At 40.0% G+C, this 26167-nt stretch overlaps 1 protein-coding gene across 1 annotated transcript in view; it reads right to left on the bottom strand.

Annotated features, from left to right (window-relative positions):
• Positions 1 to 26167, bottom strand: part of LOC308147342 (glucosidase 2 subunit beta-like) — a 138852-nt gene that overhangs the window by 30496 nt on the left and 82189 nt on the right. The window contains exons 11-12 of the mRNA XM_080519452.1: positions 17134 to 17203; positions 14240 to 14329 (exon numbers count right to left, since the gene is read on the bottom strand). Coding sequence (XP_080375578.1) covers positions 14240 to 14329; positions 17134 to 17203 — 160 coding nt within the window. The remainder of the gene's footprint in view (positions 1 to 14239; positions 14330 to 17133; positions 17204 to 26167) is intronic.

The raw sequence follows: 26167 nt of genomic DNA, 5'->3' as shown, positions 1-26167 counted from the left end.
ACCAATCCTCTATGTGACTGCAATGCTTAACTGGAGCGCCAAGACCACACTGAAGCGCCACGAAGAAATCCATCAGTGGACGGTGCAGCAAAAAAGACCTGCACTGCACACGCTGTACTGAGTGGATAAGAATAAAACAGGCACCTGGAAGAGGGCATTCCCTGGACTAAACTCGGATAACTGCTGATGAGGATTTTCTTTCTGTTTAAAGTATAACTCACAGAAATGCAGAGTTCGTATTGCTCCAACATATTTTATTGTGCGTGTTTCTTTTAATTCTGCTCGGTTAGAAAGTCCCCGGTCTGTTGTGGTGTACAGTAAATAGCTATGACCTGAAATAAGAAGGGTATGCGGCAATACAAATGACACAAAGCTGCATATTTTGACATTAGAAATCAATTAACTGTAAAAAAAAAATAATTTTTAAATCATATTTCCCATTGCACAGATTTATCCATTTAACAACTGACTTTAATGAAGCTTGTATAATACCATAGAATTGGGACTTATAACCAGACGATCAGATTCAGTAACTGCTACCAAGTACTGTGTTGTTATAACTGTTTTCATTACATAATAAGTGGTAGCATACTGTATACTTAGGAGGAGCAATTTCCTTGTCTTACTACAGCGCTTATTTTTTTATTTATTTTTTTTCCCCAGGACAGCATCTAATATAAGAGCACCAACTGTAGGAGAGGAAGGAGGTGGGAGGGAGGCCATTTGATTTATGTCTCGATGGTGAAAAAGTTCTGCAATGTCTCGGTCCTTTTTCTTTTCCTCGCCTCAGTAAAAGTTTTAAAGTGCAGCCATGATCTGAGTTTTATTTTTGGTGCTCCTTCACAGTTTTGAGCGGTCATCTCATTAGGTCTCAAGAGCAATTATGGAATCAAATCCCAGCGATGTCGCTAAATTTAGGATCACTATTTAAAATTCCATTTCCCGGACTCGTATCATTTCTAGAAGAGCATTATGATCATTGTGTGGGTGGCTCTGTGAATTTTCTTTATGGAGCTCATATAAAAAAAAAGAAGTCCTTTGTGATTATGAAGCAACTCTAAACGTTATATAAACAGTAGATGTGCTTATACGCGGTGTATCTTACATTTGGGATTTTAATAAGACAAAGTCACAGATTTTCCACCTGATGCAGAGCCCATTGTACAGAACGTGATCAATGCAAAAGCTAATACATTATAATACTGTAAAAAACACCAAACCCTGTGTGAACATGAATTGCATAAATAGGATGAAAATTGTGAAAAATACAGAACAAAATAAAACAAAAACAGTAATATAACTGCACCTTAAATACACAACAGTCTGATTTTAGTCAAGGACCTGGAAGAAACACATAATAATAATATGTTAAATCACATTTTTGATAGGTAAATACATAAATGTACCTTTTTGTATCTATTAATCTTCCATTAAAGTTCAAGGGCATCTATACCACATTTGAGAGTTAGTTTTATTTTTCCCGTCTTCGGACCTATTTACTGTTAAAATAAACAAATATCTCATGAGTCACAGGATGAGCGTGTATCTAAAATCTGTTCCTGGACAAAACTATCCAAATTAGAAGTGAAAGCACAGAGCTCTCAAATGCTGCCTAATTTTAAACAGGTTGACGTTTTTGTAGTTCTTTTCTATCAATAGGAAATAAAAGAAGCAAACAGCATCTACAGATCTTTTTGAGAATATTATTACTGTTGTTATTTTCCTATTTTTGTGAAAATTACATTTAATGGTCATTTAACAGTTATAAAATCACACGCATGTAAAGTGTATGAAGATTATATTGTAATGACTATAATCATAAAATTGCGTTGAATTGTCATGTGATTTATTCATAAAGAAGCAAAATAAACATTTAAAGGTGCATTTTTTTGTTTTCCCCAAGTAATCCTATGTAAATCAGATATATGTGTGTAAATCTGATAACATATACAAAATGGTAAACATTTTAATGACGTGTGGAGCAAATTGGTTGAAAATAGTACAGCATAACTATTTCACTTTTCTCCCTCAAAGGTGATAGAAAAATGATTCCTAACACATTCTAGTGTTAGGAAATCTACTTCAACATAACTTTAGGTGATAATTAAAGTTCCCACATTAAAAAGTGGGAAGAAGAAAAAAAAAATCGCAAGCCAATAATCAGAGGCTTAGAGAGCAGCTGCAAAACATCTGTTCTCACAATTCAGTTCAACTTCAACTCCAGTCTGCTTCTATAGCACAATAAGGTCTATGTTTAAAAAATGTGCTAAGAAAAAGGAGGGAGGGATTTCACAGCTTAAAGGTACAGTGTGGATTTTGAAGTGGGGTTGTATGCGATACTATGTTTAGAGCCATGTGCTACTTTATCATATTTCACATCAACTGTGGCTTTTACACCAAAGAATTGTAGTTTACTTTTGCTTCAAATCAAGTTAATGTTAACTCCCCAGTACATGCAAACACTAATATCTTCGTTTACTTAGTTGTAATATGGTTGTTATTACGTCTATTGAGACGTAATAACTTCCTCTCGTGAAGGAAACCACACGCTGACATTGCTTGTGACCTCACTGCAAGTTGTAGGAGAAGAGAAAAAGAGAAAGCTTCACGAACTTCCTCTTATACAAGAAGAGGGTTGGATACCACTTCCTCCTTTTGTCTCTCAGCCTCCATCTCGTTTGATTGAGGAAATTATTCTATTTGCCTTTGATGCAAGGTCAATGCCACTTTTGCTTGTTAATGAAGGTATATCTACATAAATGTCTTTCATCATATTTGCATATGTTTTTGTTCTTGCACTATACATTAAACAAGTTAAGTTTTTAAATTATTGTTTTTTTTAAAATGAAGACTATATTTGCTTTGTTTAGAACTGTGGTATCCTAAATCACCTGTTGAGATTATTAAAATGACTAATAAGCAACAATTAAATTCACAACGAAGCTCCCTGGTGATTTATGGTTCCAGTTAAATGCCCTGCACCCATCAGAACAGTTTAAAATATTAAGTTTCCAATCATATATCTTCTATCTCGTTCTATCCACTTTCAACTAAGTCATACAACAAACTGAATGCCCAGTAAACAACTGTTTAAGATCAACACAAAATCCAAGACCGATTTGCTCGATAAAGATTTGGCGACTCTGTATGTTTGCATAATGCTTTCTGTTAAAGGTGACAGTCACACCACAATGACTCTTACTTACATTACTAAATATACCTCTGCTCTGTATAACACTGTTATATCATCTGACATTTGAAAGGGAACAATTTTCGAGGGGAAATTGACTTCCTATTAGACTTGTTTTCTGCTTCTCTGTGTGGAACATTTAAACAACACATCATGCCTCTCTCAGGGTGACAAGTTTAGTCCTCTGGTTGTTAAATATCACTCTCAATTACAGGTGTTTTGGTTGCGGTGATTCAATGGGAGTAATCCCTTCCAATTTACACCACTCCAATGCCCCTCCTCGATACACATATTAAAGGGGTCAAATGTTTGACCGGGTAAAATGTTGTGGGTAACAAGGGTGCTGGATCTATCACAGCTAATGCCGCCACAGACGTGTCATTAAATGCAGACTTAAATGGCTCACGGTGTGACGCTTTCATAACTGACAGATGTTTCCTGGAAAGAGCTGCAGTTTTTGCATCCTGTTTTAAATCCTCTTCATCACAGATGCATAGCTTCTCGCAATTATTATAATTTTTTTTATGTTAAAAAAAAAAAAAGAACAAAATGCACAGTGTTTCTATGCTTCAGCGTGTAATTTAAGCTCCCGTACTCTTCCAGACAAAAATAAATCAATAACTTTATGCCTTTGCTTTGGAAGATTATGAAACTTTGTTTCCAATCTCTGGATTGGAAAATCTGGAAAAATCCTGAAAAAAAATACAAATAATAATAATAATATTACATAAACATGGGCTGTTTCATCATACCCTTCAATGTGTATTGGAAAAAAGAAATAGTGCAACTAATATTGTGGACCTGCAGGATGAATCCCTGCTGAAAACACTCCACCAACATCAGCCAATAATACAATAATTTTGGCCATTTCAAGTGTAACACAGCCAATAATGTGATGTCATAATAAGAGTTTGATCATAGTTTAATAAAATACATGCTTGGCTGGTTTTTGCATTATTAAAGAAGCATTAAAATAATCCTTGAAAATTAAAAATCGCAGCCAATAAAGTAATAAATCACAAAGTAGAACTGCCTGTTTTGAATTTTGTAGTTAAGCTCCTTGTTAGAGGCCAGAAACATTGAACAATTCGTTGTGTGTATTCAAAACAGGTCACATTAAGTTAACCTGTAAAAGCGTTTTTAGGTCCGTCCTGAAATTGTACATTTACCACTTTATGACCTTCTCTTGACTAAACAACATTCTAACATATAACATATCAATTAAAAGAATGTTTCGGTCTGTAATTACCAATCCAAGCATGTCTTCCTGTCCCTGTTGCTTTAATTTAAGAATCTTTTCGGCCTTAACTAATAAACACCCATTTAAGGTCATTCATGTGACAGATGAGGCAGTGATTTCAACAGAATGTGATGTTTGAAGGTCTTTAGACATGGAGGACATAGTATTGGCATTTGCACAAGCCAAGGCCTGCAAGCAACGGATTTTTAATTAATCTAAATGTTTTAAGCAAAGTTGCTTAGAAGCAAAGCTGCTTATGTTTCTATTCATCTTTAAATACACTGTCAAATTAAACGGTGTGTGTTGAATCCTTATTATGAGAACTAGTTACTGTTTCAGCCTGTATATATATGCGTGTGTGAGTCGGTCGCCATGATGCCTCTTGCTCAGAGCCTCCAGGGTCTAGAAATGCTCCGGTGAGCACCTGGAAACATCTTTCACTGGAAACTGATCCAAAGTGAATCCTGTGCAGACTGTGGAGCTGCTTGTTTAATGTATATATATATATATATATATATATATATATATATGAGGTTTATGCTATATTGCCATGGCGTTTTACAAAGGCACAGTACAAAGTAGTTAAGCTGAAAGTTGCCAGGATGATACAAAATCTCAAAGGAAAATATTGATGTTGGATGGAAATTACACTTTCACTGAAGTTCCTACAGTTGCCGAAATAGATCATATTAGATTTGATTAGATGAGATAAAGTCGGTCGATCTCGCCAGGAGGCTCAGGTTGCCTCAGCAGGAACTGTAAATGAGACACAGCAGGAATATAAGATAAACGCTGGTTATCAGAGGAATCACAATTTTTAATCAGCAAAGCTTTTTCTTCAGTCTCTTTTGGGTTTTAACTACATGTTGGATTCTCTCCTGGGACTCTTTGTTAAACCTAAAAAATTCAATTGTTAATTTTTGTTCAACACCTATCGCTACTGAAATGGCCTTTTTTTTCTTAAACCAACTTAGTGGCCTGAATGGATAAATACAGAAATGAATAAAATGTGTAATTTGCATTACTTAGTACTTACTTACCCTGTATTTAAAGTTAAAGGAAAAAGAAATGGCGAAATTAAACCTTTTTTGCACAATTCCAGACTACAGTAGTATATATATAAAGTATTCACAACTCCTAGTTCTGAGTATTCCTCACAGAACATTTTGAAATCACTCATTTTTACCAACCAACTCATCTCAAATTGTGGGTTTTCTCCTCATTCTGTACAAACTTTACTTCCAGAATTATAATCCAGTCCCTGAAACAGCAAAAGGAGCCACACATCATGATATTTCCTCCACCGTACCATCAGTAGAAATATTCTCACGTAAGCATGTAGTTTCCTTTTGACTCCATGTCTCAGCATCTCATACTCATACTGTTAACTCACTCTCATACTGCATTGTCGTCTTTGGAGTCACCTTAAAGCATACTTCTTGGAAGTGTAGCCACATTACTAAGTTGTCCTAATTTGAGGATATTTTGTTGAACTAATCTCAACTTCTTTTGGAGATTATTCCTTAAATGTTCCAGTCTGAATCAAATCAACAATTTAGATTTCGTCGTCAAAACCTGAACAGTTTTGTTATTCTATGAGTCAGTAGCTCATCATCACTTTAATCTTTTTTTTTTTTTGGTAGCACTTACAGTTTGGTGATTTTTAATGTTCTCTTTTTTTGGCTCCTCATCTTTTCTGTGGCACTCCAAATGTTTGATGACTCTATTAAAACAATTCATAAGACATTAAAGTTTAAAGTTTTCACGAGAAACTAATGAAACATTTTAGGTTTCTGTGATATTCAAGGCTGTTTCGAGGTTTCATTTTTTTTTTTAGTTATTCTTTATTGTAATCAAAAGTTAGTTGTGGTGTAAATGAAACATTAACTTTACTCACATAGCACATTTTCACTGAATCATCAGTCTCAAAATACTTTAATATAGATATGCACTGTTTATTATTAATATTTGACTGTCTCAAACTTAATATACTTAGCATACACGTTGACATATCATTCATTGTGGTTTAGACTCTGAGGTGAGAAAGTTAAACAGGTTCCAAGACATCCAATGCGTCGACCGTATGACGTCAGACAGCCTGGGATGATTTCATGAGCACTGCTTCACGACCCCACACACGATGACTGCTGCTACGATTCACAGCTACTGACAACCAATAGAAAATATTGTACTGTGCATAACGATTGTTGGATTGAGGAGAAATTCTGGACTGGTGAAATGTTCCATTTCCATACCAAACTACTTTTCCTGCACGTAGGATAAGATTTTCATTCTTCTGCTATGAGCCTAACAGTAGGATAATGGCTGCCATATAAGGCCCCAAACCCCTATTGCAAACAATATGAAGCTCAGTATGTTAAAGTGGACATGGCAAGATGGATTGAAAAACTAAATGAGTGACGGCCATCCCAAGCAGTAACACGTTTTCGCATGAACCATGAGGGAAGAATCCTTACAGTTCATGTTCCGTGTTCTCAAACTTTTCCAACTTCAACCTAAAATGTAATTAATTTGCAATTTAGTTGCTGCTTGTTTCACACAGCAGCCCTCCAAATTAAAGGAGAGCGGTATCTACCTGGCGAACAGCTGCACATCGACAGGGATGCAACACATGGGAACAACGGGATCCTTACAAGTCTTTCACACTCGTCATTGGATATTTTGTCAGCAGTTGCCTGAATTTCAGAACTCCGCAGTTACAAATCTACTGTCGGTTTGTCATTTCCTCCATGCTGAGGAAATTAAGTGTCATAGCGGCTCATGATTTGGAGGTGAGCTTTGGTGTTTTGGATAGCTCTGTACTAAAATGCACTGCAAGCACAGTCTGTATTGAGCCTAATAATTAAGACGGCAAACGATGACAATAACGTTGATTAACTTGGACGTAAATCAACTTTGTTTCACTGAGAAAGAGGAAGTCCTGGTGAGCGGTGATAAAATAGCAGAAAACTTGACTGCTTCGAAAGCAATCGGCTCAAAGACACTCGACCTACTTCTCCTCGGCTGTAAAGTTGGCAGGAAGCAGAGACTGATGAGACATGGTGATTTTTATGACCCCACCAGATACACTAGGTACTCGTTGCCAGCTCACAGGTCTGCTGGACAAACGGAAAACTCTCACTACTTCAGATAGAAACCCCCGCTGTGGACTGGGCAGAATCTCCATTTGTGTTCAGTTGTTTACAGGAAGAGACCAGCATCATGACAGCCAAGGGCTTTGTTGAATCACAATTGAGCGAGGGAGGCAGTGATTCAACAGGAAAATAAACCGACTCTGATCCTCAGCATGGCTTCGAGGAAACATTAGCAGAACTGAGCTGCCTCCAAACTCACAGTAAATCTACCATCACCAATGTTTCATTTGAATATGGATTTGTGTCCATCTGATTAAAACTAAATCTACAATGCTGATTACTTTTAGTATTTTTGGTGGTTTGTTTGGTCTCTGATGAGTCATGCCAGATACATTTTCTTCAATATCCACTGAAAGGTCCACTGTGCTGTATATGTCTTTCTGCTCTTTAGAGTTGGATAAAGTGCTATAAACTCACTTTGGGGTAATTTTCCCATCAAAATAGTACTAACTTTATAAATAATTTTCTTTGTACTACGGTAACTGTTATATTAACAACATGGCCTGCAGGGGACTTGTGAAGGCCGTCCTGGTTACCAGGTGTCCTCTGCCACCACATTGGCTATGCCTGTCCTACTGATTATAGTGAGTGAATGCAGATGTTGCAAACCACATTCAGCTTGTTAACAAAGTGTAACAATTCCACATCCTTCCATTTAGGTAGTTTTGGGGCAAAATGTCTCATCACATGTAATCAAAGACAAAATCAACTCGAATTTTAGTCAAATAAAGAGATTTGTTTTCACAATCTGAATTTGAAAAGCCCGAGACTAATTGATCTATTCAGAGATGATGTCTTGGTACAAACTATATGAGGAAGTCAGATTATATCCTAGCACGCATTCAGTGTGATATGAGCAGGTGTGAAGGAAAACCCCCCAAAAAACCTCAATACATCTGCCTGTCTATGGCTCAGTATATCACACTCACACATCTTCCTCATATTGTTCAAGTCTATGGTGAATACAAACCATTAACTATAGCCACTTAGAGGACCTGAAATAAATAATGTGAACTAATTGAATTTGACGACGGCAATAGAGACGGTATCGTGACTGACACTATATGTTGCATATCTTAAGCAGGTGAGTGCCATCGCTCTGCCTCTCCTCATATTGACAACTGAGCAACCGTGACCTTTTGAAGTTAATTGCGTGAGCAGCTCACTAAGAGTAATGTTAAATTACATGCTTTAATTTAACAACAGCCACATCAATCATAATGTGAACGCTCTGGGTGTGACAAAGTCCGCGCAATCTCAGACATGGACCTGCATAAGCAGCTGCAGCGCAACCACTTATTTCAACATTTCAATTAAGCTGAAATGGGTCTTCTGCCTATATGACTCCCTCGTAAACTGGAGGAAACAAGGTCGGCATCCCACTTGTGCACACACAAGACTGCGTGTGGAGCTCCAGCCCTTTTCGTTTCTTCATTGCGTCGGTACTCGGTGGCGACGGGTCTTTATGCTTCATGCAAATGACGAATCTCACAAGTGAATGTGTAAATTCCAATATTATTGAAGGATATGGTCTTCCTTCAATTATTAATACTCATATCTTGGAAAACTGAAGTGCTCCTAAGAGTTTTAATTGCATAAAAATGCATACATAAAATGTCTCCATTTCGAACAAATACTTTACCTCCGCAGGCAGCTTACTGTCTAAAGAGCCCAACGGTCCTGTCATACTCTATTTGCAGCCTTTGTGCCAGTGTTACGAAATCTACAACATAAATCTATATGGCGCTTCATTTCCATGTTACTCTCGACAGACACATCGAGGACTCCACGCCACCCGTCTTGCCATGGTTTAGATCCAATTTGAAACAGCTCCCTCTAGGCGATCCTGACGGAGTCTCTTTCTTCCCTCGAAGAAGCCGGTGCACTGTTAAGGCCATGTGATGTTCTACAGACAGTCGGAAGTGTCACTTGTGCTGCGTTATCCTTCTCTCTTCTCTGTCAAAGCTGAACCACAGTGGCAGGCATGACTCACTGAAGTGCTGTACTTTCTAATGACATGAGAGCGGAGGCTGAGTCAATATGACCTGACAGTCTTGCATAAATCACGGCCCTTCGATTTAAGTTGCTTTGAGGAGTGTCAACAAATCCACAGGAGGAATATTAGACTCTGCTGTAGGTAGGGACTCCGCCTTTGAGAACTCATTATGGGGTGTCTCCCTTCATGCTGTGCCCGGCTGTGTTGACTGAATTGCCAAGCTTATTTCTGATTCACTGTCAGAAGCCTGCGTTTTAAATTCCCGGCTGGTGGAAAGCACACACCGTCACCCTCAAAGTCCATCTCAGGTGAAATACATGGATTTGATTGGGAAGGTTTTGAGAGGTGAGCCTCAATCCCTTGATTATTAAGTAATATTAAAATAAAAATAACTTAGGCTTTGGGAAAGGTGTTTGGGAGCAGAGCAATAAAGGTGGTTAAAATATTAATAGTCTCAGATGGCCCCGTCACAGTTTGAAGAGCGTTTCGTAGACCACCGTCTCTACTACGTGTTGAATCGGCAAAAACAGTGTTCTGTTTATTCTTGTGAGACCACAGGGGAAGAACAGAAGGTTTTCCAAATATAAACAACCTTGCCGGTTACCTAAAACACTCTTGTTAACTAATAGCATGCTGCATGAGCAATAGCTCATACCAGGAGTGTAAACATTCAGTTTTTATGTTCCCTTATGTTATGCTTATGTTCATTTAATCCCAACAAAGAATAACACGGTTCCTGATAATTGTCCTTAAAATGCTGAATCATGCATTCCTTGATACTTTGAAAAGAGACTATTTCCACCCACCCAAAGACTGACGTGTCAATAAAAACCCTTGCTTGTACTCTTACAGTAAAGTTCAGTAAATTAGCATGAATATTGTTTTATTTAGACGCTTCAGACTCAGGCTGCCTCATGAAGGACATAAAATAATTGCCAAAGAGTCAAAAATCAAACCGAAACTCCAGCTTGTAACCATGAGACTATAATGTTTTTAAAGCTGTTACATCAATAGTATTACCCGCCATTTCAACGTTGAATTTCAGAAAGCGCCTTACGAGAGTTGTACAATAAAGTACATTTGCCCCACTGCTGACCCTCAATGAGCAATGGATTGATTCTGACACTTCTCAGTTAAATCGAGCAAGAGTTGCAGACGTGCCTGTTTCACATGTGTCAAACAGCAGAGCATGCGAGAGGGGAACATCCCGGGATGAACAAGAATTCTGGAACAAACAACAGAACATATTGAGGTAATTTTCTAGATCATAAAACCACAATACAGGTCAATATACCAAGAAAAACACAAGTACCGTTATGGAATGATACTCATTTGTGAATCCTCAGTGCGTGTTTTTTTAAATAATGTATTTGATGATGATCATTTAAAGTAGCGGTGTTAAACTTACGGCCCGCAGGCTAGAGTCGCGCCGGGAGAGAGTCCAAATCGGGTCTTCAAGATGACATTTGAGGAAATATCAATTTAATTGTAATATATGTATTTGACAACCAGGGGCATTGAGACGTATAACCGAGTCAGTCCAGGTCATCAGGATTACTATACAGCCATAGGAATGTGTCAACATGAAAGATGATTTCTAGATTTTGACCAGTTATTCTGATCATAACATTATGTGGCCTACCAGATTTTTTGTGGCCAAATGTTTTGTGCATTTGAAGATGTAATTAGTACAATATATATCCATTGTGATCTGTAAATTGAAATGCATCTTTATACATGGTCAACTGGATGAATATTGGCAGAATATTGTTGAAATTGCAATTTTAAGTCAAATTTCAGGTGTGTCAAGTGTTGTACAAAAGATCATTAAAGGTAAACTTGATAAAATAATATTACTTTGTTTTACAAAACAAAGACAGATTTAGAGTTACAGTTATTTCTAGATTATAATGCTATGTATTTGCGATTATTTTAGTATTTAGTTTATACCTGTTGTATTACTCCTTTATGTAATTTGTCACCTTTAAACTTGTAATAAATCTAGTTCAAAATGCGTTTTAATGAGATAATTGTTTTACCCTATACTTAGATCTTATTTCAATTATGATTTCTCACAAATTTTGAAAAGACAAAACGAACAAAACAGATTTTTCCTGAAGCTCTTTGGTGTCCCACAGTGAAGACCCACCCCACATTGAATACCAGACCTCGAAGAATAAGCTCTTCCTGTCAGAGAAACTGATGAGAACGCCACGTGAGGAGTGCCACTGCGCAACACTTCGCTTCTAATCTTGTCGTTAATCATTCCACTTGAAACCGTTTTTCCCAACAACAAAAGGCCTGTTTTTCTCCAGCTCCGAAATCAAAGTAATTATATATTTTACGCCGGACAAACAGGCGAGGACTTCAAGCCCCGGTTTACAGAAGTGTTTCACACCATCATGAGGCAATGCAGAGGAAATAACTTAGCAAGAGACAATCAGAGAACATTGTCTTTCTCCAAAGAGTAAGAAAAAAAAAAACAACAACAACTGAAATCTCCGCTGACACCCTCAGGTAGACACAAAACATTTTTAACAAGCAGTGTATAAGAGGAAACATGAACAAACAGTTCTGACCATTTTCTAGATTTCCTGGGATTGTGTATTACACGGAGCTGGTGCACACACTGAATGTTGTTCCTGCCACTCCCCCCCCTCACAGGCACCAGTTGAATTCATTCATTTGAATAATGCAGAGCTATTAGCTATATTAAAGATAGGCCGGGCTACGGAACAGCTAACTTTTATGGCTTCGGGCACTTATCTGCAGTATTGGCTGCAGCTCATGGAAGAACAGAGAGAACAATTTAATCATATGTGAAAGATCTAAACACCAGTGAAGACGTATGTAAGATGGTTGCAAGTGATGATCGAGAAGCTGGAAGAAGAACGGCGCGATTCTGTTTCATTATTGGAAAAATAACAGGGGCTGTGTTACTACGATACTGGGGGCAATGGAGGGGGGGGGGGGGGTAGCAAGCCGTTGGTTTATGTGTCTGTCAATGTCACGTCTTCTCAGGATCACGGTTCAAGGCGAACAGCAAGGATAAAGGGAGGCATGGAGGGGAACTGGTACATTGCTGAGAGGGTGCTGGTAGGTCAAAAGACCTTCAGCTGAGTTGACGCTGGTGGATATTGTGCTCTTCAGTGATTTGAAGGATATAAAATAACATGTAGTGTGTGATGCCAATAGGCCAGGGAACGCAACGCAACAGAGCGCAGTATGGGTTTCTGTGCAAAAGGCTGAAGGGTTGATGTTGAAAGAAGGAGGTTAACTTGACATATATTGTCAAAGCTGTGCTTGCGCTATAGTTTTTGACAATCGCTTGTTTTTGCGCCGGGTTTTGACTGTAAACAGTCTGTTTATTAAATGTATTGGAATTTCTGACACTTTATTTGGCTTGGGCTTCTACATTTCCCAAACATCAAGAGACAATCCTCCAACGAGTGGGAAAAAATACTGCAATGACTGTTATATTGTACATTACTGTACTGATGTGGCCAGTACTCAAACAACCAAGTTAGTAAATTGTATACTATAGATGGAATCAATTCTTGATTAGCAAAAAATGCTAATATTTGTCGAGGAACAGTTTGTGTTGATCCTTTTTTCACAGTTTGCCTTTTTAGTGGGAAAACAAACACATGACATTAGCTCAGCCTGTTTAGGCTATTTGTATTGATATTCATATATAATAGCTGCTATTCTTTTACATTTCTCGAACCAATATTGTCGACAGAGACAAGCTCCCCATCCAAACATCATTATATTTAACTGTCTCGCTGGCAATGTGCACTAATGTTATCTAATATTATCAACAGTGAGGTAGATTTTTTTCTGGCTTATGTGCGAGAATTGCTTTTCCGTCTTTGCCTCCGAAATGGCAAACTAAGCAAACAAATCACACTGGTGTATAAGGGCATGGGAAAACCACCGATTCCAAGGATGTCTGAAAAATGTATTTGCAGTGCAGCTCTCATAGTGTAGATCTCAGATAATTTTCTTTCAAAACTGCAACCACCCACAGGCTTCTAAAGCTCCAGCTGGCAAGCAATCCTGAGGAGAACAGATTCTACCCCAGCAGGGGCCATAGGGATGCAGCAGGAGAGAGTAAAAGAAGCTCATTCTGTTGATTAAATTTAGTTGATTTAGCTGTTTGGCTTCTCCAGGGTGACATGGAGCTCACAAAATACCAACCTTAAATGGTGGATTTGAACCAAAAAGGATCACATTTGATATAGACAGTATTTGTCTGAGAACAGTAGTTTGTGGGGGGAGGGGGGCAATAGATTCTATCCCAGAGTTAACATCATGTTTCCAAGATAGTTCTTAAAACTGTTCCATTTGTCTATTCAGTAATGTTCATGCCTACCTGCAGAGTACAGTAATGCAGAAGTAATTGCTTTTCATGATTTCCATTGTTCAGAGTAGACGTAACTATAAAAAGCTTTGATATTTTATAAGAAGGCTGTCACAACCATGGAAATGTAGGTCTCTGTCAGTGTGTTTCTCATCAGACATTATTACATTGGAAAGCACAATCTTGTATGCAAGCACACATTTCAGGCTTAGGTTCCATATTCATGTTAGACAAAATAGACAGAGTTGCAAAGACAGGGAGAAAAGAAAGCTCTCGAAATTCTATCTGTACTTACTCGTAGACTTTCAGTTTGTAACATTGGCTGTTTAAAAACAGAAACTCCCAGTCGGTTCCATAGTCTATGGCCAGCTTCTTCCGCAGATCACTGAGAAAACCAGAATACATAATAGATCAGAAGCTTATTTTCAGCAGGTTTTTGAAAAAGCTACTCACATAAATCAACATTTTAGGAGATTGTAGCTACTTAAACTTTCTAAAGTATACATTTTTACACTTGCTTCAGTCAAGTTAAGGCTCGAGGGGGCTGAGGCCTGGCCCAACTAACATTGGAGAGCCAATCAGCCACACATGCAGAAAACGTTAATCTGCATCCAATCGAGTGACTACGTCTTCAGATAGTGGGTCTCAACCCAGCATGTCAAGTAAATTCCCATCCCGGCACAAAAAGAACATGCAAACTCCACCCAGAGAGGCCCTGGACCGAAATCTAACTGAGCTCTCCTGACATCTGGTCATTTTACTGTTGTGTTCAAATGTGAAATATAGTTCACACAAATTAAATTATACGCATAGAGAAGATTAAATAAAAATAGTTGATCAAACTCAATTGTCAGCTACACTTTTGCCACCTGATTGGATTCTGTTTTGTTTTTTTTAAAGGCTCCAAAATGGCCAACTCTGTGCAATGTGGATTTCATAAGCTTGTGCACAACAGTAAGACTGACCCCACAATGTTAACTTCTAGAAAATTGAAAAATGACGGCCACATCAATATGCAAGCATAACAATGTCATGCAAGCGCTCTGCCCATGCCGTCAGGAGACAAATTAATGACGCTAACCCAAAATATTTGATTGTAATAACACTTTCTGCTGCATTTTTATTGAATGTAAGTAGCTGTATCTCATAGCAGCGACTGCACTGCGCAATAATAATAACAACAATAATAATAACAAGCGTTTTATTTGTGGGTCCCTTTAAGGAATCGCTACACAATAAAATAATACAAAAATTGGAAAAACAATAAAATAGGAAGTACAAAGTAGGAAGAACAGAAGAAATAAAAGCGCCTGGTGAGATGATACAACACTCACGGGGAAAGATTGAACAATGAGGGAGTGAATCAGTGTTGGGAGGTCAAGGAGGAGTGAGGTCCAGAGTTGAAGGAGCAAAGCAACAGAATGATGATCAGATCAGTGACTACCTCAGGCTACCTTTGCCCTAAGAAAGACCCCGATACAACTTGTGTCCCTGTGTGACATTTGAGCACCGACTTTAGGACACAAGAAGAGACGTCGTCACATAATGTTCCACTTCTATTGCTTGACAGGCCAAACCTGCACGGTTCACACCTGCCTTAAGCCGCTTAAATGCCCTTACTTGATTTGTATCATATTCTTAAGTTGAAACGCCTATTGTTAGTGAAGTTATCCGATTATGTCATCCCAAAATCCTGACACAGTTGCCCTTTAACATGCGAGAGAAGTAAGCGCAGAGAAAGTTTTGCTCTGGATATGGCCCATTTGACAAGCTGCCTTTGTAACTTTTGAATGACTCACGACTGTGCTGACAGCGTCGCTTTATTTTCCTCCCTCCTCTCAGTGGCTGACTTCTTGGATAGTGTGTTGATGAGGTGGCCCCTTTAAAGCCCATTTCTATGCAGTGTCTCCAATTATCTGAGCCGGTGAGGGCTGCTCTTATTCACTAATCGCAAATAAGGCTAGTGAGCCCTATCTCTAACAGAGCACAGCCTCTCATTTCCATATTCATAACCCAGAATTGCTAATGGGGTTAACAAATGTTTAGGGAGGGTGATTGTTCCGCTTGAGGTTGATAAGGTAGGGTGGTGTAGGGGGAGGGTTCGGGGTCACAGAGGCGCTGCAGGTTGCGTAACCACGCGTGCGTGTGCTTCTCAGTGGGGCAGGGGTCACAACATTCATGCAGAGTTAATTTTTTGTGGAAATTGCTCTTTACTGCATACAATGTATTGCCTAATAAGGAGGAGACTGTAATTTCTCTCAACCTCCAAAAGGTATAAGGACAAAAATGCTTTGCGAATATTTACATACTGATAAAGGACATGGCCTGAAGATAGCATGCGGGAGAAAATCCATATGCGGGGCTTCAAGACAGATGATAGTGAGTAATTTCACCAGAAGCAATTAAAGTAAGGTGGATAATGGAGAAATAGAGCAAGTGAAGTCACGGCAGCTCCATTCTCCTCGTTCTCCTCACATGCAGGCATTTGTTTAGGGGGTAAAAGAAAATATCTTGACCTTTTGGTAACTGCCATTTCCGAAGTTGGCACTCCTTTCTCCTGACTGTAACGAACAGTTTGCAGGCCTACGGGCCACCGAGGCTACTTATCAGTGATTGCTGGCTGGCTTAAAGCTCTGGGAAACATCCAAGAGAGAGTAAAAGCGTGTCACCAGAATTAAAATCCAAACCTACTCATGCATTTTTTTTTTTTTTTTTACTCTTTCAGGTGATAAAATAATTAGATGTGGGAGAGTAGGCTTGAACACCAATCAACTGTCTTTCATGTTTACAAAAAAAACATCTCATTAGTTTCTGTCGATTAAAGCTCACATGTTTTCTAAATGGCACAATACTTTTGGGCTATTTCAAACCCATTGTGATATTTCCCTGATCAAAGTTAGAAGAGGCCTACCCAGCAGAGCACAGTGGGCAACTGATGGCATTTGTTTTTCTTCATTAAAATTAGCCTTAGGTAGCACACAGTGGTTATACACTACTGTGCAGCTTTCCCTGCTTCGTTAGCACAGAAGGATGGAGTCTATTTTAAGGCCTGCTTGGATGCCACGCTGCCCTGCTGAAACTGAAAAACGTGACAAGCGCACACATATATACACAGTGCAAAATTCTGAGGGTTCATCCCCGAACAAAGAAAAGCCAACCTGTGCCTCGGTGCTTCATTTTTCCTCTTACCTAATCTCCATGTTGAGGGTCTCATAGGCTTCTTCTACCTTCTTCAGATTGGTAGCCTCCCACTCCGCAGCTAGACAAAACAAAAGGTCAGACAAATTAACAATGCAGAGTTGTTGCATCTCAGCAGCTGTGTGTTGCCAAACAGTGGGCTCCTAATATAGGCTGGTAAATCTGGGACTGTGAGAGGAGCAAAGCTGCATGCAAACAGAAAAACAACACTGTATTTTCCAGGTGTGGCGAGTGCCAAAAGGCAGGCTTATTATTCTTCTTCACACTGACAACTGTGTTAACTGAAACTGAGAGAGAAAAGGAAAGAAGTCGGAGGGAGCGTGAGAACAGCAGAGGTGGGCACGGCGTCTGTGTTTGTTTCTCCTTGTCACACTTGTGTGCTCCAAGTATGACAAGAGCCTCGTGGAAAGCCGGAGAACCTCAACCTCCTTTCGTACGACTGTGACATATACACAGAGCTAGAAACTGAAAGCGGCAGTATGCAATGTGCGGACAGCCCTTGTTGCTTGTATCGGCTGACAATGCCACGATGCCTTCAAATCGGCAGCAGCCAACAGACGCATGGCAGCATGTCAATTAACACATGTAATCACGTTGCTAATCAGTGCATGGCAGTCGGAGCCATTTTCACTCTCCTCTTAGCTCTGTTGTAGTTTCTCACAGAGAAACATCTTTATTTTTTTTAATCAGCAAATGGTTACAGTATCATCCGTGCCTGTATTTAGTTGTGTTTTAAGTGTCCAAGGACTTCAACCGCAAACAGCAACTGAGTAATAAATACTAAGGCAAGACAAATCTTGTTTATACACAAATAATAAAAGAAAGGATTCCTAAAATTAAAGTGACATATTTTGAGACAAAACACTCAAAGTACATAATCTGTAAGAACTGTAAAAAAAAAAATAAAATAAATTCTGAACTGTAAGGATCTTGTAAGATTGCGAAGTGGAAAAATAATGCAATAATTTATGCTAAAGAATGACTAACCATTGCAAATATTTAGCAAGTTGAGATCTCCACACAGACACTGTACTGAAAAGATAGAGAGTCAAGATTTGTAGTGACACATGACTAGCTATTGATAATTTGTGGATCAAATGGCATGGTTTAGTCCCAACTACACAACCTCCACATTTGAGAAATATTCAACATCTATTGGAATGAGGAGAAAGCGGAGTTGAAAGGAGACTTATAGGAATGTATTTTGGTTGTGACACTGACAGGCATACAGGTGTGTTAGTGTTTTCAGTAACTGAGCTGGTCCATCTCTGATGATAAACAAACCTTTGAAAAGCTGCTCCAACCAAAACCTGAGTGCGTAAGGTAAGAACCACGTTGGAATCGGTGGCAGTGCCGGCCTGTCTACTAACTAGCATGTTCAATGCACGTGGCCTCAGCTGGTTGCCCATAAAGAAACCCCACTTCCCTCTACACACACTTCCAATCCCCCATTGCCTATTTCTTGCCGTATCTAGTACAGATTGTCGAAGAGGCAAGCTGTGATTTCTTTCTTTTCTTATTTTTTTTCATGCTGCACTGGCTATTTTTTTTACAGCACCAAGAAGTGGGGCTCAGATCTCTCTAACCCCTGATGCACTCAAAACCTTGCACACAACGACAGTCCCTCCAGTCCTCTCAGATTCCCTTTTTTTTTCCCCTTTCTTTCTTTTCCGCTCTCTCACACACGCACACGCACGCACACACACACACACACACACCCACACACACACACATACACAAATCATCAGACTCAGCAATGACAATAGGAGACGCAAAACCCCAAGTGGGTGACATTTGACCTGCCGCTGCAGCCGAGCTGTACATGGAGAGAGGTGATGGTGAGGGGGGGAGGGAAAAAAAAGAAAAAAGACTGGGAGAGCAGCCAGGCGTACAGATGTACTCCAAACACGCTGTGAGTAAATCCTCTTGAATGGTCTCTGCACTAGTCAGGCCCAACACAACCTGAAGTGCGCGTACAATGCAGGACTCCATGCTTACAGTCTGATGATCACAAGAATTAGATTAAAGGTCATATGGTCTTTGTATGTCACAGCATGACAATCACATTGTGAGGACAACCACACAATAACTGATTTGGCCGACTTGGTCTTTGTTCCTGTATAATAATCATAATAATGATTAGTGCAAAGGCATGAATGTGGTTTAAGAGATTGAAAATGTGGGTCATTTGATTTTGAAAGTCACATGACATTCCCTTTGTCTGAATAGCCTATTGTACTTGACTCGAAGCAGGAGGCTTGTTAAATCACAGAGGCCAAATATAAAAATAGTAGAGGAGGAATACACTGTGTAGTATAAGCCATTTTCCATCAGAAACCTCCTGAGTGTTCATACCTTGAGCCATAGACCGTGGTTGCTTTGTTTACATGGGAGTGGATCAATAGGCAAAGCAATTCTTTCGCAGGTCTAAGAAAAGCAGCCGGAGAGTCGGTGCAATGCGCGCCGCGGCCATGCTTAACCAAACAAAGGCTACGCAGAGAGGCCACCCTTCAACGCTTCACTCACACATGCAGCAGACACCTTCATGTCGGCAAACGGGCGCATGTAGGAGTTCGTTTTGTTGTCTGTAAAAGTCTGCTCTTTAGAATAAAGACGGGCAGCATGCTCAAGATTTCACGATGATTCTTCTTCAGTTTCCTTCATCACCCCCATTACTCACCACCATCTATCATCCCCATTTTTGTTTGGGGTTTTTTTCTCCCACATTTGGTTTTGACTTCAACATTCTCCTCGCCCTCAATATTCATCAGCATGAGCTCCTCTGAGCCTTCCCGTCACCCTCACCTCCCTCTCTCCAGCTCCATTGTCTCAGTTTCTCCCCTCAGCTGACGAACTTGTTCCGACTGCAGAGTTGGGACGACTAAAATACAGGGTGAGGATTCCTGTAATGAAATGTTCATGGCAGGTTGGAACAATGAACAAGAGGTCTTACAGATGCTGTCTTGGCTGGCGATAGCATTAACAGCCCCCTGCTGGCATCAAACAGGACTGCCCAAAGGTGCAAATTACTCTTCCCTTTTGATGAAAATAGGCAACGTTATGAAAACCCTTTTAACAAAGCTTAGGACTGTTTGCATTCTAATCTTGTCGAGAAAGTGTTGAAAACACAGACATATGCATTGCATTGAGATGGAGCCTTTCGTTTCTTTTTAAATCTTAGATACAGCAAACTGAAATGCCAAACGTTTAATTGGGAGCCAGGGTAAGACTTCCATTTTCTTCCGTTTCTCTCTTTATCTGTCAAAAATCTCACAAATGATTTTGAAACTGTAGCACAGGCTGCTGGGAGTTGAGGAGAGGTCAATCTCGCCCCCTGCATAATCGTTGTGTTGGAGTGTCTGATTGTATTAAGGTTGAGTGAATAACAGTAGCTGGCAGAAATAGCATCATATTTTTGAACTATCAGTGCAATTCATAGCCTTGTGACTGACTCAGTTTGTATTCATTCTCCCACACTCTCCTGCAACTCTTTTTTTTCCTCCCTCCACAGTGGTTGAAGGACACGCGCAGCAGCACCACAAGCATGTAAGGAAATTAAGAATGGCTCCATTCACTACACAACTGTCATTATATCAAATTATATAAGCCATAGCTGTAGACGGTGGACATCAGTGACCACACATAATGTGATTTAATGATCAGAGTAAAGTCAGATGGCTTAACTGCAAAGCTTTTCAATGCTTAGAAAAGAAATTCCACATTATCCAACATACATACTGTATACAGGCTCTCGCTGGTATTGACCCCAGAAGATCAATCCGTGAGGCCTTAAAGCTTACGTGTACCAATAAACAGCACGCATGGGTGCGAGAATTAGTGCTGAAACAATTACACAAGCTGATTAATGGTCTGACAAGGAAATTAATCATTCAAACATAAAAAAGCGATTTGTCAAGAACAATCTGCAAAACTGCCTGATTGCTTTGACTGCGGCGTTGCTCTTATTTCATAAGCCTGAAAATAGACAATAGCACATTTCCAAGCTCATTCAGTATCAGCACAGAACAAAATATGCTGCCTAAAAATATCATTGCAACATCAGACAGAGTTTTCTTTGCAATAAATCAGAACTATATGAATGAAACATTGCCCTTTTTGGGGTGTTGCAAATTCTGCAACCATGAGGAACTTTTACAGCCACGTTATATATCACTTTCACATCTTTAACAGTCTTCACCAGATCAGTCCCACTGACACACTAACACAACAGTGATGACAGCCAGCATGCAAGATGCTCACAGACCATCAAGGTCTACGGTGGGCTCAGAGTCTTGTGTTACTCCAACACAAGACCAGGGCAAGATGGAGAATCCAAGCTGCCGACCCTGATATTGGTATACGACTTGCTCTACCAACTGAGCCACAGACATCTCAAGGTGAACACCGGTCCTCGGCATCAGAATAAAATATTGCTCCTCATAAATGTCGTATCAAACTACCAGCGAGAATTGCTGGAGGCCACATTCTCAGGCTGCATCGCTGCTGTACTCGCTGCTGTACTCGCATTAATCACTCCAACCGGGGGCACGATACAAGAATCAGAGTAAAAAGAATAATAATTTATCAGTGATTACAATAAAAACACTGACAGGAAAAAAAAGGATTTCATTTTATTGCTACAACTGACCTGTTAGGGGGTAGGATACAGTGTTGGCGCCAACTGTGGTGCCATCAGTTGAGTTTTAATTGCATTTCCCTAAGAAGTACATAAAATAGATGATCAACAGTAAAGACGTAGCAGGATAATCTATCCTCACTGCACACTAGCATCTCTGACTCATTTTGTGATTGCAGACGCCCAGGTGAAAATGGAACGAACAAGCAAAGATGCATGTGTTGGCCTCACAAAGGTTTTCTGCCTGTGCTTAAAGCAGAGGGTAAAGCACTTTGTGACCAACTGTCACTATAAATTTAAAGTATCAAGAGTACTGGCTCAATAAGATTAGAATCAAATAACATTCGATCATTTTTTTCCATTAAAATGTTTTACTTCTGTTAATTAAAAAACTAAATAAAAACAAAAAAAGGACAATAAAGCTTGCAGACATTCTGTATTGTGTTGTTCACTAGAAGGAAATCTCCAATTAACGGAGGGGTTGACTGGCTACAACTTCCCACGTTGCTATAGTTGCAAATGTGAGAGCACATACACAAACATACACTGCAAACTGCACAAAGTGTGAAAGACACAACGTTGAGAATCTCATGGTTGTATCAACTTCTGAAATAATGCAGAACTAATTGACAAGGTGTTGTGGTTAGCATAGCAAGAAGATCCCAGTTTCAAGACTGAGTTGGGGGGGGGGGGGGGGTCTTTGTCCAGATGGATGGATGGATGGATGGATGGATGGATGGATGGGTGGGTGGATGGATGGATGGCTGGACAAATGATCTCCATAGCAAAACACTGAACACTTAACCACCAAAGCACCCTGTTAAATGTTGTGAAAATATAACTTGTAATCTCTTACGTACATTTGTTTGATGAAAAACACTGTGGATAAAAATATGTACCTTTTTTCATGTCACGCACTCTTAATTTCAAAACAAAACAAACATATCAAGCCAAGACGGCCTAATAAAGAGGCAGTGATAAGAACAAAGTGCATGTGAACGCAGTTGTCAGGTCTGGTGCTTATAGTACGGCCGTGATAGGTAATTACTATGTAGCATTTAGATTTAGACGGAGGAGGGGGCCCAATGAGCAGAATAAACAGTCTGCGTGGAGTGAGTTCACTCTGCAACAACTGGGTGCTGTTTATGAATATGTATGATGTAACAAACGCCTAGAAGCTGACCTACTTCTGTGTCTCCTCTGCTCATGACTTGGTCCCCTTCCGGGGTAACTGTCATCTTGCAACATACTGTAATAGCAGGAAGCATGCGACTCTCGTGTACAAATCAACATGCTCCCGTTTGATGGTTTTGCAAGTGATAATCACCTCCTGCTGAGGGAAGGAGCTCAATAGGAGGTTTGTGCAGCAGTGGGAATATTCCGGGCACTGTGACGGGAGGTGACTCACCCAGCGAGAACATGACATGAGCTTTTGCTTACCTAAGTGTGGATGTACAGATCAAACCCATCAATTTCTAGCCCGCCAGGGGAGTCGTGTTTAGGAAAATAAATGACTGAGATGGGAATGCTTACTCACGTAGTCATGCGATATGAATCTAAATGGATGCAGGAAATAGAATAAATGTGTGATGGACAAGTATGTGCCGACAAAAAACAGCTCTCGACATAACTGGGGCTGCACACTGGAGAGTACTCGTCTGCACCAGCTCATAAAATATCTTTATCTGGGATCATCTTGGTACGGTGCCAAACACGGTTAGCTTCAGGAGCCGGCAAAGAAAAAAAATCTATTTCAGACAACATAAGAGACAGAAAGCTGGCAGCCGCTCAAATCAGACTTCCAACATTTGATAAGTGAAAATGGGCTAATTTGGTGTATCCCTCGAATGGTTGCAATCCAATACATTCCTCCCGTGGCTATCAAAACACACGAACAAGGGTGAGTGAGGGTGAAAAGCAAATCGTTTCAACCTCTCAACTGCTTAATGGAAGAGGAGAGAAAATGCACTGGTAAGTCATTGTATAGCAGGAGGGCGCACACTACACTTTTTCACCCTGCTCTTCTCTCCGCTTTCTCTCCTGTCGATCCGGCACTCAAGGTGAGCACAATTATGTTTCAAGGACGGGCCGCCCTCGGCCAGGGTCAGAGGCCTCGTCGAGCACCACATTAATGACAAACCCCTCCTGTTTAACATTTCACATCTAATTTAGAAAGTACTGAACAGAGCCTTTAATTAACATCAGCCCTCGCTGAGGTTTGTAACCTGCCAGAGCGCCAGTCCCCCCGTGCTCCCTTACACACCGAGGTGCCACAGCCTCACATGCCGATTCGTTTGCTGAGTGCTGAGACGCCTTGGCTTAGGAAAAGCTCCCTGGTCACCCCGTTGTGGACCAAGGGACTCAGTGAAGCATCTACATGTGGGAGACAGAGGTGTAGGAGTGCAGTTTATGTGGAGAGCCGCGATGCCCGAATGTCTGAGGCAAGATGCTTATCAAATAACTTGCTAAGTTCAGCAGCAGAGTTCTAATAGGGAGCATTTAATAAAACAAATCCTGCTGATTTCATGAGATGTGTAGCCTAAACATGTTCATATCTGCTCTGTCACACTTGTATGGAGTCGCATCTCCCGTCAGGTGCATATATTTAAATGCAAACCCACAGGAGAAGCTCAGACTGAGCAACACACAGCGGCATTATTGAAATAACCAACATGACAAACACAACAGCATCGATTGAACAGCTGTAAATATGCTTGCCCAATTGACAACAAAATTATCCCCCCCTTTGTAAACAGGGAACAGCATGGAGATGGCCCTTGCGGAAGACTGTCAGTGGTGACACCAGCTGTGTTGTTTGATTTAGAGCTGGTGGCTCTGACAAAAAGACAGGAGGCTGAACCGGAGGTGGCAGACCTGAGGATGTGGAGGTTTTTACTTGGAGTGAGCAGATTGGACAGAATTAACCCTTTACAGAGCACTAGAACAAGTTGAAATTATACATTTTGAGTTTGAAATGTAACCCCACAGTGTTTAAATGTGAACTTTAAACTAAGGATACATTGGCATATATTCCAGTGATAGAATCACATCCAAGCAAAGTAATATAATTGACCAAAATCACAAATTCTTCACCATTTCTGGTTCAGAAATGGTCTAAATGATCATTAGAGTCCAACAATACAATGGTGTTTACACAACAGCACAGTAAATATGAGTTTTTATGAAGATAAATGCATAAATGAGGTGCAGTAACTAGGGATCTGAGATACTGTGCTAAAGCAAAGGGGCCAAACACTGTAGTTTACATGAAATTAGAAGAAATACTGGAGAAATAACACTGACCTAATGAATTCAACAGCTATTTGTTGCATTCTTTATATTATTTCCTTTTTTAGAAACAAACGTCACTAAATATTGTAACCGAGGTTTGTTCATGTATGTAGGAGAGATGGAAGCCTTCTCGCCACGTGATGCAAGAGGAGAAGAGGGAGGCGATGTGTTGTGATAAGGGTCGGATACAGGAGACAGCTGGTGTTAGAGGAAGGTGATCTGAAGTGGCAACTCCTTGGACGAAAACGCCGGAAGTAGAAGGAAAAAAGAGAAAGAAGAAAGAACTTGTAAATATTGAGTGGATAGGCAGGTGGTCAAGCAGTAAGCAAGACCTTGATATTCCCCTGCCTCTACAGCAGGTGCAAGACAGCACTGCGAACAATGTAACAGTGGATCAAAGGGCTGCGAGCGTGTGGGTGACCATGTTACACCTAAAGTGTAAGGTGGTTGGCCCCTGAGAGACGAACTATATCGTACATCTTTCAGGAAGATGTGCACTCACTCCAAAACAAAACCGTTTATTTGGATTTGCGGAGGAACGGTAAAGAAGAAATTGTTGCGTTTGTGACTCGAGCAAACCAGAAACTTCTCCAAGAGGACACAGGCCAATATATCTTTATAGATTTTTTTTGCATTATACACCAATGCCGATTCATTGACATTTAGATGCACAATAACAGTGACTAATATATGACTCTAAATGCTAAAGATCAAGAAGCAAATGTGGAATTTCACATTTTAGTCATTCTATACAAGGTTGTCTGAGTTTCAGCTCACCTCGCAGCGAATAGATGCCTGAATATCACTTCAACCAGTTAAAGTGTGTTTTCTAGAACATTCTTGGCAATGTCTTGATCCTAATAATCCAAGGGCTCACTCCGGTGGCTTGACTTACCTCCAGAACTTATATGTGTCTAAATATCAATGATGCGTTTTCACTCCATGATAATATTGTTTTTCTCTCGGCACTGAAAAACACAAATAATCCCCTGCTCAGTATCTCGACAGTGCTTCGGTGTCATTTATCATAGCGAGTATCACATTAGCTAGTCATCAGCAGGAGGAAGGTTCTGGATGTCTTAACAGCCCAGTGCAAAA

Source organism: Blennius ocellaris (assembly GCF_963422515.1).
Source record: "Blennius ocellaris genome assembly, chromosome: 23".
Classification (NCBI taxonomy): domain Eukaryota; kingdom Metazoa; phylum Chordata; class Actinopteri; order Blenniiformes; family Blenniidae; genus Blennius; species Blennius ocellaris.
This window is presented reverse-complemented; position numbering and strand designations above follow the sequence as displayed.